General features: G+C 37.3%; 1 protein-coding gene across 3 annotated transcripts in view; it reads left to right on the top strand.

The window, feature by feature from the left end:
- Positions 1 to 5,895: 5,895 nt before the first annotated feature.
- Positions 5,896 to 14,615, top strand: part of LOC122009078 (probable WRKY transcription factor 33) — a 40,337-nt gene continuing 31,617 nt past the window's right edge. Inside the window, exons 1-5 of one of the 3 annotated variants that reach the window (XM_042565079.1) lie at positions 5,920 to 6,371; positions 7,538 to 7,756; positions 12,641 to 12,805; positions 12,878 to 13,299; positions 13,378 to 13,530. In XM_042565079.1, coding sequence (XP_042421013.1) covers positions 7,733 to 7,756; positions 12,641 to 12,805; positions 12,878 to 13,299; positions 13,378 to 13,530 — 764 coding nt within the window. In that variant the 5' untranslated portion in view covers positions 5,920 to 6,371; positions 7,538 to 7,732. Of the gene's footprint in view, positions 6,372 to 7,537; positions 7,757 to 12,640; positions 12,806 to 12,877; positions 13,300 to 13,377; positions 13,531 to 14,615 lie in introns of all 3 variants that reach the window. The other 2 variants (XM_042565080.1, XM_042565078.1) reach the window with 2 other exon arrangements.

The following is a 14,615-nucleotide window of genomic DNA, read 5'->3' on the forward strand; positions in this document are numbered from 1 at the left end:
ATGTACCTCTAAAATTTTTTATCAATTTAGTAAGTAGGAACTTATATTGGGTTCCAAGATTATACCTAGACTAAAATTCTTTTAATTATAAAAGAGTTAAATTGAATATTAATTTCTTTAAAAGACTTTATCTAAGAAAATGGTTGTTGCTCCAATATTCAAAAAGGACTAGTGTCTTGCCATAACCTGGAATCCAATTATCGAAATAAATATTTAATTAACTAAGTATTAAATTATTTACTGTGCTAATATTTTAACAAGTTATTTTTTTTAACTTAGTCAGATTTTTTAAAGTATTTTTAACCCTTTTATTACTTGTCAAATACAGAGTATGTTATCTGTGCAGCGGAGTCCGACAAGAGGGGGGTGAATTGCCTACAAGTTAAAAACTAAACTCTCCTCAACCAATTTAAACTCAAATAGATGCAATAGCTACAAGATTAAACAGAACTAAAGTATGAACAGAAAAGAAAGACTCAGCTATTTTAACCTGGTTACAACCAAGAGGGTTGTTAATCTAGGGCGATGAAAGACGCACTAAGAAACTCCTTCTCTGAAGGCGGAGAAGCCTTTTACACTTTGAAGAGCACAGAACTATTGCTTAACTAGAAAGTACAAGAGTTGAATTTCGTTCGTATTCGTTACGTTGTATACTAAAGCTGCCCGAGACCCTCTTTATATAGGGGTTCTCGAGCTTATCAGATCATCTGATCCTTCGGGATCAGGTTTGACTCGAGAGGGTTTGGTCAACCGAACCTGCTGTACCTACCTAGCTTTCCGTCCAGGTGCAGTCTCTGTGGATCGAGCTCAGGTTCGGTCGACTGATCCTTGTGTTCGGTCGACCGATCAGCCAACGGTCTTCTTCTGCACTGGCCCGATGAAAAATGCTCGGCTAAGACTCTGGATAAACTTGGGTTCGGTCGACCGATCATGAGGTTCGGTCGACCGATCACTTCACTGCTGGCTGATGTGATGCTGACGTGTCACCAACGGCTGACTACGGTTAAAGAAGGGTTCGGTCGACCGATCAATAGATTCGGCCGACCGAACTGTTGCCAAGTCAACTTCCAGTTGACTTGCTCCGGTTCGGCTCCTTGGGTGATTGCAGCCATCCGGAATAGGGCTCACTCGAACCCAGTTCCCGGCCTTCTCCTCGAGCAGTCTTCCGTCTGACTTCTCGTCCCTCGAACATCGCGCACGTTCTTCTCGCTCCACCGGAGTACTCTTCCGCAACTCTCTCGTCCTTCGGACGCACCGAGCCCGTCGGCTCCCTTCCTGTGCTGTCCTTCTCGCCAGCTGTGTCTTCCGCTCGACTTCATGTGCTCCTAAGTTCCTGCACACTCAGACACAGGGATCAGACAAAACACAGGACCTAACCAATTTGGTTGATCACATCAAAACTACCACGGGGTCCAACAGTTATCTGTTAAAAAAACCCTAACAATTAATTTCTAACTTCTTATATTTTTGATGTGATCAAAGGGGGAGGATTAGGTACAAGTTTAGGGGGAGTTAGGATTTTTTTTAGTTTGCTAACTCACTTGCTTTACAAAGTTATTCTTGCAATTTCATTAGTACTTATTGTAATTTGTTTATTTTTTTCCTAACTTGAACATAAGTTGATGCACATTAAAAAGGAGGAGATTATTTGACCTTGTAGTAGTTTTGATGTGATCAATCAAGTTAAGTTAAGTCATGTTTATTGGGGTTGCAAGGTTGCAAACATAGTCCCATATTGAAAACACATGGGAAAGATCATGGGTTTATAAAAGAAAGATATCTCCATTGGCATGAGGGTTTTTGGGTAGAATCCAAGAGCAAAACCATGAGGGCTTAGGCCCAAAGTGGACAATATCATGTAATTGTGGAGATATTTAAATTCCTTACGATTCTACAATTGGTATCAGAGCCCGGACTGCTAGAAGGTTTAACCGCCGACTGTGCACCAGTGCTATGATTTGATTGAGTCATGTGAGTACAATATTGACCTCGAACAAAGAAAGTGGAGGCTCTTATGTTCAAATCAAGAGGACCAGACATCAGGCAGGAAGTCCTAGTTGCGGCTAGGCATAGAAGTCCTAGTAGGTCGGATGGACCGAGGGGCAGGAAGACCTGGTGGGTCGAGGATCGGACGTAGAAAGTTTGTGGTCCTTTGTTTGGGGGGGGGATTGTTGGGTTGCAAGGTTGCAAATATAGTCCCATATTGAAAACACATGGGAAAGATGAAAGATATCTTCATTGGCATGAGACCTTTTAGGTAGAGCTTAAGAGCAAAACCATGAGGGCTTAGGCCCAAAGTGGATAATATCATGCAATTGTGGAGATATTTAAATTTTTTTTGATTCTACAATGTTATGTTTTGATTCTTGTGTCTAAGTGTGCAGGAGCTTAGGAACACAAGAAGTAGAACGGAAGACGTAGCTAGCGAGAAGGATGGTACGGGAAGGGAGCTACCGGGCTCGGTGCATCAGAGGGACGAGATGTTGCGGAAGAGTACACCGATGGATGAGAAGGACGTGCGCAATGTTCGAAGGATGAGAAGTTGGAGTGGAAGCCTGTTCGAGGAGAATGCCAGAAATTGGGTTCGGGTGAGCCTTATTTTGGTTGGCTGAAATTATCTAGGCACCTCCGCGACCTTCAGGTGAAAGGCGCCTTCAACTAACCATCGAAGTGGAAGATTCCTTCGATCAGAATTTTAGCCGTTGCCAAAGGATAAAGTTCTATCCTTTGGCGCTTCGCTGGAGGTAACTTCTAGCCTGTTGGAGACACCTTTCAGTTCCGGATGAACTTTTCCAGGGGCTATAAAAAGACCCCTAGACCTAGGAAATAGGCATCAACTCCTGTTTTCATTTCCTAGTAATTGTCTGAGTATTCAACGATTGTAAGAGGCTTCTCCGCCTACATAAAGGAGATCTTTTAGAGCTTTTCATTACCCTTGGATTAACAACCATCTAGGTTGTAACCAAGTAAATAGTGTACCTTGGTGTTTTTGTTGTTATTTTAATTTATCATTATTGTTGTTGAATTAGGGTTGAAAGAACAAGAAAGGAGTTTTCCTTTTTGCAGGCAATCAACCTCCTCTTGTCGGTCGCCAAGGGTTCCAACAACTTCAGAAAAATAACTACTATAAGTTTCTCTTTTTCATGTTACTTTGAAAAGGCTCTAACAATATCGAAAGGCTGCTTCGAAGTTCACGGAATGAGAGACTGCATTTTGTTTCCTTTCTTGTTTGTCGGTAACTTTTATTTTTAGTTCTTGTACTCAACTCTTGTAACACTTTTTGTGAACTGATAGTGATTGCCCAACAAAAGCACTTGACGAATGAGGGTCTTGGAGTAGGAGTCGTCGAAGACTCCGAACAAAGTAAAACTTGGTTTGCTAGCATTATTTTTTTTATTCTTTCGCTATGTACTTGTTTTTAATTCGCTTGTAATTTTTATCAACAAATGCTATTCACCTCCCTCTAGCGTTTTTTCGATCCTACAGATAATTGTTGGGATGCTATAAAAGAAGTCCCAAACTTGGATAATTATACTTGTTACAAGGCGCTTGACTGGCTTAATGCCAGAGCAAAGAAGGTAACTTTCTTGAAATTGACAATTGAAGAGCGTTTGGAGTGGATAGATTTTAAAATGAGTGAATAAGTAGTTTTTGGGGACATAAATTAGTAATTAATTTTAGAATTTTAATTTATATTATTAACTAGTAGCGAATTATTAGCTCTTGAATTTTTTCTAGTTCTACAAGTTTTAGATTGTTTATTGAACGCATCTTAATTTTGGTTATAAATGGTATGTTTTTTCATGAATTCATAGATGTTCTTTCATTTTAATTGCTTGTTTAATGTCAGACATTTAAATGTCAAATATCAATATGTATTAAGTAGATGAACAAATGGAAGAAGAAGAATTGCAAAAAGAGTTGCATGAAACCATTGAATATTTGTTGATGGAAATTTCCAAGACCCTCTATGTGCTATATCAGTATATAGCTAACATACATGACAAATGTGTTCATTGTCCCTTAAATAGACAACCAATAAGTACAAGTAGATATGATTATATTCATAGAATATTAAAAGAGAATCCAATAAATTTTCAAGAAATTTATAGAATGTATCTTGACATATTTTTAAAATTATGCAAGATCATTAGAGAAAGAACCTCCTTACAAAATACAAGACACATCTGCATTGAAGAAATGCTTGCCATGTTTTTATTTGTTGTTGGTCATAATACTCGGTGTTGCTTGATTCGTAAAACATTTGGACGACCACATTACAATACTAGCCAAAACTTCGACAAGATGTTGAAAGCATTGAAGAGCATTGCAATAGATACGATGGTCAAACTTGGATCTGCAATGCCAGAAAAAATAAGAGAGAGTACAGGATTTTACCCTTACTTTAAAGTAAGTATGAAATTATTATTATTATTGTTGTTGTTGTTGTTGTTATTATTATTATTATTATTATTATTATTATTGGTGACGGTGGTGGTGGTTGTTATGTTATTGTTATTGTAGGATTGTATTAGAGCTATTGATGACACTCACATTCCAGCTATGGTGTCTGGGTAAGCTAGTAACAGTTATCGTAACTGTCATGGAGAAATTTCTCAAAATACTTTAGTAGTTTGTAACTTTGATTTAGAATTTATATATATACTCAGTGCGTGGGAGGGGTTTGCTCATGATTCACTTGTGTTGACAGATGCTTTATCAAGAAATAATGGACTTAAAGTACCCGGAGGTATTTTTTGTTCTATATGTTTCTTAACTATTTATATTTTTGTAATTTTAAAGAATGTATATGTTACTCATTGGTTACTTGATACTACAAATATGGTTTGATATGTAAATATTTTTTAGTGGATGACGGGTATCCAAATCGATGTCAATTCTTGGATCCTTTTGGAGGTGTACGTTATCATTTTCAAGAATTCACTGGTCAAGGTCGTCATCCTGAAAATGCAAAAGAGTTGTTCAATCTTCGTCATATTTCTTTGAGGAACGCCATTGAAAGGATATTTGGTATATTTAAATCACAGTTCAAAATATTCAAAATAGCTCTGCCATTTTCATATACAACACAAGTAGCGCTTGTATTGGCTTGTGCCGAATTACTCAATTTTCTTCGCAAGGAGTGTCATTCTGATGAATTTTCAATTGAACTAGATAATGAAATCTCATCATCTTCATCATAACAAGTTTATAAAGATGACAACTTTGATCAATTATTTTCTCAAGAACAACAACGAGCGAATGTTAACTCATGGAGAGTATAGCTAATCAAATATGGAGTGATGTTGATCATGTTATCAATAACAATTAGGTTTTTCTTCCATACAAAGACTAATGAAAAATATTAAATTTTCTCAATATTTTGATTATTGTTTATTTAATTTTGATATATATATATATATATTTATTGAATCGACTTGAACAATTGAAATTTAATTTTAATAAATTGAATAATGGTTTATTCATCATTTTTCTTAAATTAAAGTGAAGCTAAGTAGAATTCATTTTTACAAATAAGTAAAAAAAAAAAGCTGAAGATGTTATCCATGTTCAATTACTCGTTCAAAGAAATCAATAAAAAAAAATAACACAATTATACAAGTTATAAAATTCACAAAACTATATGAAAAATATTACAAATACTTACAAAAAGTTCACAAGAATCTATGAAATCTTATTTATAAGTCTGTAAAATTTTATTAAAAATTAATAAAAATCTATAACTTAAATCCATCAAAAGTTACTATAAATCTAGAATGAATACATACTTGTAAGTCACTAGTGGTTTTTTTTTTAAAAATTTCGATCCGCCGTGACTTCCCTTTCGGGGCCGTCGATAGCGGCAGCATCACGCCGTTAAAAGGAATTCACAAGTCAAAAAGCGAATCTCTTTCTTTCTCCTTTGCTCTCGATCGAAACGCATCTCCCCCTTCTCCACCTCCCCACTTCCCTCCTCGCCTGCTCGCCGTGGCTTCGGCCACTGAAATTCAAGCTTAGATCTCGAAGAAGCTTCGATGGAGCTGGAGAAGCCGAGCTCAGAAGTGGAGGAGAATGCCTGCGGAGAAGCGGCGTCGGAGCCTCCTCCCTCCACCTCCTCCTCCGTGGTGGAGGAGGAGATTCCGACCGTGGATCGAGGACACTGGGGAGTGGAGAAGGGTGGGCCGCCGCTACTCGATCCTTCCTCTGCGAGTACTGACGGTCGGTTGTGCTCGCGGGACCTGGCGGGGGCCGCGGCGTCATCGGAAGAAAATCCCCGCTCAGCGCCTATCGTGACAGTCCCTGTGGTCTCCGTTCCTTGCATCTTGGCCCCGGTCTCTTTGGCCGAGTCTCATGAGTCCCAGGGGTTCGTGGTTGGTGATCCTGATCTTTCTTCCTTCTTTTTGTACAGTTTGTATTGCTCAACTCGCTAGGGCTTATAGTTACCTTGTTACCTGATTGTTGATGAGGATTTCCTTGTTTCATTGATCGCATCTCTCTGAGTGATACTTCTGTTAGTTGAGCTGTGATATTGGCGCTTATTGTTTTTTTAGCTATTAATTAGGTCAAAGATCTGACCTTTGTTAATGTAGAATGCCTGATTTTTAACCTTAATCATTGTGGGATTTAATTTGTTTTATTCATTCATCTGGGGGGAACTGATCAATCTGTAGTTTGGAACACCACAAAATTTAAATTAGAATCCTAGTAAAGGATGATTGATTGCTTAATCTATGTGAAGGGAAAACATTCCCAATTAGTACTACCTAGTAGCCCCTCACTATCTTTATATATTTTATTAATAAAGGTGAGATATTACAATTACACCTCATAAAGTCTACATATTTACATGAGTGGCTCATAATAACATAATTTTAAATCTTACATTGTACCCATCTGGCTAATCAAAATGTATCGTTCCGATAAATTACCGAAATTCCATACATCTTGGCACAACTAATTTATCAAGTGTTGTTGTCTCAATTATGTTGATAAGTATCATGTCATACTAATGTTTGACACTCGTTGACATACTATAACATGTGTTAAGATGAATTAAAATAATGTTTGCTATACTTTTAGCTTTTGTCCATGCAATACAATGTCAAAAATATAAAATTGCATATAACCAATAGCATTCCTTATGACAATTAGGTATATAGTTGTGTTCTTTTCTTATTATTCCTTTTCATCTCGTATTACCTTCCTCATTCAATTCTCCATTGATACCATACATCAAAATATCGATATGATACTAAAAAATATCATTCTAGTTGAATGTTTATTTCATCAGGTTTTACCTTTATCCAAAAAAATATCATTCTAATCGATGGTCGAAACTTCGACACGACTTGAGATTTTGAACCTTTTTTAATTCTCCCCTCAAACTAGTTTAAATGTATTAGAGGCCCTAAACTTATTACAAATATATTTAACTTTAAGCCCCATTAGCAATTTGTTCAGCAGATTTACCAATTGATTGTTATAACTAACAAAAGAAATAATAATCTAACTAGATTACTCTTTCTCTCTAATAAAGACAATCAAGCCCTCGGGGCTATGGTGCACGGAATGGCGCCAAGTTGTTACCCAGGCACCGCAGTTCAATCCCCATCTACGACGCATTTGCAGGGATTTTTCCTCCAAATGGGGCGCACAATTATGAGATGTTGGGCTTCTGGCCGCCCGTCGCCAGTGCTTCCCGATTTACTTTTGCGGCGGATGGGAAACTTCCATGGGGCTTGGCCGGTCGCCCCAGGTTTGGTGTTACCTGGTTTAATATTTTTTTTTTCTAATAAAGACAATCAATCTCAATATAATGTCTTAGATTTGAGGCGATATGCATTGTACTTTGTTTGTCACATTAACTTCATAGGCTGTGCTATGGTTTATCCTATTTTCGTCATCAAATGCTTAACCTAAATAAGTTCACATGTTGCTAATACTATGACTTTATATTTGCTTTTGCATTGGACTTTACCACCACGGGTTACTTTATTTCTTTCTTAAGAAATGAGATTACCTCCTAAGAGAACACAATAACCAAATTAAATTAAATTGTTTATTTGTAGAGGAGGCTGCCCAATTGGTAGAGATAACCGAATGATGAGATTCAGCATAGTACTAATGATAGTCTTTCTAGAGGCATTTTTGGAGGCATGAATAGCCAAGAAAGGTGCTTTGTGGTGATAACTTATCACAATCAAGCCACTTGAGATGAGCAAAGCAAGTGCACTTAAAGACCTAGGTGTAACAGAAATATTGAAAGGAGAATAATAAAGGAACTCAATCTCAAATAATGGATGACATGTAATTAATCAGATAGCATGTAGTGAGAATAACATTACTCTATAATGAAAGGGGCACATACATATTCAAGGGCAAGGTTGAAGTGGTTTTTTCGTTCAGCCACACTATTTGGTTGAGATGTACAAGGACATGAAGATGAATGGAAAATGCTAGGGTGTAATAAGAAAGGCTAGGAGGAATGAGCGAAATACTCTTTTAGTACTGGCATTGCATCGAATCTTGACAGAGATGTCAAATTCATTTTTGGTTTCAACATAAAAAGATGAAAAGAAATTAAATAGTTCAATATGGTATTTCATGAAAAATACTATATCTTTCTTGAATAATTATCAGAAAGCTAGAAAGGATTTAAAATATAAAGTTGGGTTTCAGTACTCGAGCTTTAAACATCTTAATGAACCAACATAAAAGGTCCAGGGGCACATTTATTGATGCTCCTAAGGGGACCTAACATGTATTGCCCTGATAAGATTCACACTCAGGAGATTAAAAATTAGAAAGACAAGGTACCATCTTCATCACATGTTGAAGGGAAGGATGACCAAGATGACTGTCTAGCTAGAGATAATAAAGTGTAGCCAAAAGAGCCAACAACAATAAAGACACCTTGAACTATTAAAGTCCATATGAGATATCTTTGATGCACTCACCTTGCCCACTCTTGAAGTTTGGGTAGTAAAATATAATAGAAACATTTGAGGATCTAATAAGTTGACTAATTAACAATAATTTTAATGGGTATATAGGAACATAGAAGACAAAAGACAAATGAAGCAAGGGCTAAGTGGAACATCTCTAATGCCCTTAACCAGCGAGTGTGACCCACAGGCTATCATGACATTAGTAAGAGGCCGAATGTGATGCTAGAGGAGGAGGAAAAAGGGGGGGGGGGATAGCACAATAAAAATAATTTTCAGTTATAAGCACAACAAAAATAATGATGCATTAAAACAGTAAAGAAATAACTCGGAGATTTACGTGCTTCAGAACCTCCTGTTCCTACTCCATGACACCATGACATATAGACTTGTAAGTTGAGTAAGCTCTTGTAGTACTACTACTTTTCGCTTCTCGTTGACCTTCTTGAGCAAGAGAAACCTTTTTACAAAATTTTTACAAAACATAGGAGATGAAATATGATAAAAAGATTTGCAAATTATGGAGCTTGAAGGTAAAGACCTTAAGCTCAAGAAACAAAAGAAAATAAAAAATATTGAAACAATTAGGAGCACTAGGAGGTTGAAACAATTTGACTCACTTCATTACACCTATAATGTAAGTGCCAAATAACCTGTTTTTGCACCCTTGACGCATAGCATTGAGTAACACAATATGAACTTAATTTGAACCTTTGCCAAACACAATAAAATCATATAGTTGGGTTCAACCATTTGGGGTATGATTGCAGCAACTACTAGTAGGACACGTGGGAAATATGAGAATAGAGAAAAAAGATGCATTACCAAAAATGTGTTAAAAATTATTGAGTTTAGGGTCTAGAAGCGTGATTGTGACCTGGAGGTATGTGAGAGGCATGTAGTAGAGGTACCTCTATGGGTGAATGATATAAGAAGCATTAGCAGTTGCTTGGAGCTAAAGAAGCCAAGAGTACTCCTCTATAGGAACTATAATAGTGGAGATGGATGAGAAGTATCAGAATAAGCTGTATGAGTAGTGAAATCCATGAAGTAATTAACATGTATCTTTGATGTGCTTGAACCTTCCACAATAAGTGTATTTTGAGATGTTTTGTCCTCTCCGATCAACTTGTTGGCCTCCATGACCACTTTGTGATCCTTTAGGTGATGAATTAGCTGCGGAGGCAAAATAATCTACCACAGAATTAGAGGAGCGCGAAGCAGAGTCTGAGGCATGCAACATCCACATGTACACATTGAATAAAGGAGGATCCGCCGAGCATTTAGATCACTTATTCAAACTTAGGTTAGATAGCATGAAGAAACATGATGACTAGCTTGTGAATGTGATCCTATATCTCTTGGATATCAAGAGAGATTGAAAGGATATCTTTAAATTTAATCGTGATAGTTTGGAAGCAATCTCCATGAGTGGTCATTTATGTGCCACTCTAGTGTAAAAAAAATAGGTTGCCAATTACACCATCGGTCTATAGATGCCACTCATGTAGATAACCTTTTTTTGGTCTTGTAGCAAAAGAGATAGCAATAGAAGATGCTTATAAGACTACAATAAATTGATTGTGTAATAGAAAAGCAAGAAATTGTGCATCCATGCCCTCACATGTGGACGATTAGACCCCACGACGGACTATTAAACTGAGTGATCTCCAGAACTCAAATAGTTAGGTGTTCTAGTTGATCTTGATCCATAAACTATATGTGAATGGTGACAAAGTAGAAGACAATTCTTTCTTTTGAATTTCTCAGTTGTGATGGTCATAGGTCCTAAAATAGCTAGAATATCCTCCACAAAAGGCATCAAGGAGGTTGAGGAAGAGTTTGACATTTAAGAGTGCAACCAACACAACAAAATAGATTCATGACCATAGTTCTTTTTGTAGGATTGTTGATGGTTTGGCTTTAACCCAACTAGAGGTGGACAGATGTATAGCCGATTCACCTAATTTGATTTTCTTTTTTACACAAACACAATGAAGTAATTGAATACGTGAGTGCTTATGTGTTGTTCGTGTTAAGAGTATGTAATGGAAATATATAAAAGAATTAACAATCAAAGCTAATAAAGTTTGTTTAATGTGGCTTAGAAACCCCGTTCCTAATCCATAACCTATGATTCATCTTATGAGTCACCACATAATGAACCCATTAACAAGAGGTAATGGGGTAAACCTCTTTCAATCCCATGTTAGCTTGGATGTTGTATAATTAATTCATTCTTTGCAACTAGAATGAAAGGCAAAGCTAAAATAAAAGAGAATACTAAGGTGCTTGAGTTGAGCCTTCCACCTTATCTATGCCTTTGGAAAAAAAAATGTAGATCCGCTACATTAACGACCCTTGTAGTGTTGACCCAATGGATATGGAGGGAGGTATATGCAGGTACACAGGCGTCAGACGCATGGTAGGGTAAGAATCGACTCCTGACCATTACGCCAGAGATGCCATGCACCCATCGTCTGCGCTACGCCCTGGGGGCTTATCTATGCCTTTGGAAGCTTTTAGCATAGATGACACAAGATCAGTGGAGCTTTTAGGATGTCTTCATGCATTCCATGCACAACTTAAAACTCTCCAAAAAGCTTTTATAAGTGGGACATATTTTGTCTGCTTCTAATTGACCAAAGGTACTTACTTCACTACTATGGTGGAGGAGGAATGAGATATCCATGGTGTAACATATAGAGAGGTTGTGCCGTGTCTGGAGAAGACACATATGGTTTCGTCGAAGGCAGAAGGGCGAGATGACATGAAGTTTGTGAGAGTGTACCATGTCTGAAGAGACCACATCATGTTTGGAGAAGAAATGGATGGGTGAGTGACAATTAGAAGAAGTCACATCTAGCATAATAGTTTGGAGGTGAGGCGTGCTGGATTCACCTCAAGTGAAGAGAGAAGAGCCGACGCGGATGATTGGCCTAGTTGGGCTATGACTCTGATACATTATATATATATGTTATTAATAAAGGTGAGATGTTACATGTTACAAATGTATCCTATAATTTCCATATTCACATGGTTGGCCCACAATAATCTAATATGCTCCACATCTTAAGTTTGAACCCTTTTAGTATTGTATAAAAGTAGATAGTTTGCAAAGCCTTAACTTTAATATATTTGGAAATATAACATTTTGTTGACTATTTGATCAAAGTACTCATCTCATTACAATTCATAAAAGGATTTCTAGGAGCTTTCACTAGTACTCTTAGAGAAGAGGAGCTTTGGCGTAACAGTGTAAGTAAAGTTGTTATCGTGTGACCTTGTGGTCATGGATTCGAGTCGCATAAATAATTTCTTGCAATGCAAGGTAAAACTGTGTACAATCCAATGTGGTTCAACCCTTCTCTAAGACCTTGCATTCAAGAGCTTTATGCACCAGGTTGCCCCTTTTTTACCACTAGTACCCTCAGACCATGTTATTTGCGGATCAGTAAGATATGAATAATGTCAAATTTTGTTTATCATGCGAAAACTTTCCGCAAGCTTCATTTAGGATATTCCTTGTGTTGGTCTTCTTTTAATTTCAAATTTTATTGAATTATTAATAGGTCAGAAATAATACTGTGATTTCAGATTATTTTGGGAAATAATACTAGAGATGTCATTGTGTACTTTAATCTCTATATTGATACCGATATGTCTTTTCTTTTGTGTCCATTGTTCAACTACAGCGGCAGCTTGCAATGGCCCATCCAAATGTTTTGGCTACTGTCACAGTGCAAAAACAGATGGAACTACAAGTACCATGGCCATCTGCATTGAACTCATCTACAACTATGCTATCTACTTTTGTCAACCCCATGCCATTACAACAAGTGCCCCCACCAACACCCAAGGTAAAAATTTGTTAAGCCTCAACTCATTTTCTTCTCTGATTTGCACTAAAATGGATCTTCTGTGTTGTGAAGAATTGTTATGGAGATGCTTATAACTGGAGAAAATATGGGCAGAAGCAAGTGAAGAGTAGTGAGAATGCAAGAAGCTATTATCGATGCACAGATTCCAATTGCTCAGTTAAGAAGAAGGTTGTACATTGCCCGGATGGTGCTATTATTGAAGTAATATATAGAGGTAAACACAACCATGACCCACCTCAAAAGCATAGGTACATAAGAGATAGAGGACTTCAATCTGGTGAAATCCCTTTTGAAAGTCAAAATTTTGAAAAACCAAACACTGAACCTGGCAAACCAGATCCTCCTTCTATGACTGAACAGAATCTTAGCACTGAAACTTCTAAACAACAGCTGTACTGCTCTAGTGATTGTGAATTTGATGCTGGGACTAAGAGTGAAGAAGATATTTATGATGAATCAGATCCAAAGCGAAGGCAAGCATTTCATCAATATTTGTGTAGTTCTCTTGTGTTGGTTACTTGGTTTTGATTTTTCTTTTGCTTGTTCTGCAGGCTTAGTGAAAATTCTAACTGTTCATCCACACCAATTCAAAAAACAATTCGTGAATACGTCGTACAGACAGAGATTGATGCAAGACATTTGAATGATGGATATAGGTGGCGCAAATATGGACAAAAGTTTGTAAAGGGAAATAGTAATCCAAGGTACAAGTATACAACACTTTACAAGGCCTGTTTTGATATGTTAAATTCCAGCAAAAAAAACAGTTATTTGATCTTTCAAAAACATTTTTTTTTTGCCACCCAACATTTTTGTATCATTCATGGAGTTTTTTTTTCTCCTCGACTTGTTCCAATGTATGCTTTCATTAGTCGTTACACTTTTTTTTTTTAGCATGCCTAATTTAGTGTGTATCATATAATGAGAACTATGAGACTGGTGTTTCAAAGGGAGATACTGGTGAACTGGGCTTTATATTGTTAAGACTTAGAGACAACAATTGCCAGCCTATTCTTGATCTTGATGCCAATCACAACTATTACATTCCGAATATTGTATTCATTTATAGTTGTGTAAATACTATTTTTATACAAGATGAAATTTATATAATGATATCAGCATTTCCCTCTAAGGTGGTGGATTCCAATTCTCTCGTTCTCATTTGGTACTATTCTAGGGGTTGACTTATTTTGCTAAATCTGCTACTTTGTTGATGATTCTACGGACTTTGATCCTTTGTCTATAAATATAGCCTCTCTCAGTGCACTCATACTATGCTTGCTCCCCATGCCACTCGTCTACTCCTCTGGCAATTGCCCCAGGTGCTACTCAGCTTCTCCCATGCCTGCTCTATGCCTCTCCTACACTATTTATGTCTTCTAATTGATCCTACTGTAGTTGCTTGGAATCTCGCAGTTGCTGCTTCCTCACTGATAGAATCTGTCAGCTACCATGAAGGCAATTCTATTCTGTGCTCAGCTATTTCCTCTTCTTTTCACTTTTAAAGCCTACAATTTCAACAATAGGAGGCCACCAATAGCCTCATTAGCTTTGAAGCCACTTTGGCCAGATTGTTGGCGCCCCTGTCCACCCTGACAGCTTCCTCTCTAATCTTGAGGATTGTTGCCTCTGGTTGCCATCACCTTCTACGTTCCTCGCGATTGATTAGATCCTAAATTTTTTTGCTTTCCTGATCCATGTCTTGTTCGCCATATAGATCCACTTATCTTCTAAACTTCTTCATTTGCTCTACTGTCTTTTGCTGAACTTCTTCAGATGTCTAATCATT

The sequence above is a fragment of the Zingiber officinale genome, chromosome 8A (assembly GCF_018446385.1).
Source record: "Zingiber officinale cultivar Zhangliang chromosome 8A, Zo_v1.1, whole genome shotgun sequence".
Classification (NCBI taxonomy): Eukaryota; Viridiplantae; Streptophyta; class Magnoliopsida; order Zingiberales; family Zingiberaceae; genus Zingiber; species Zingiber officinale.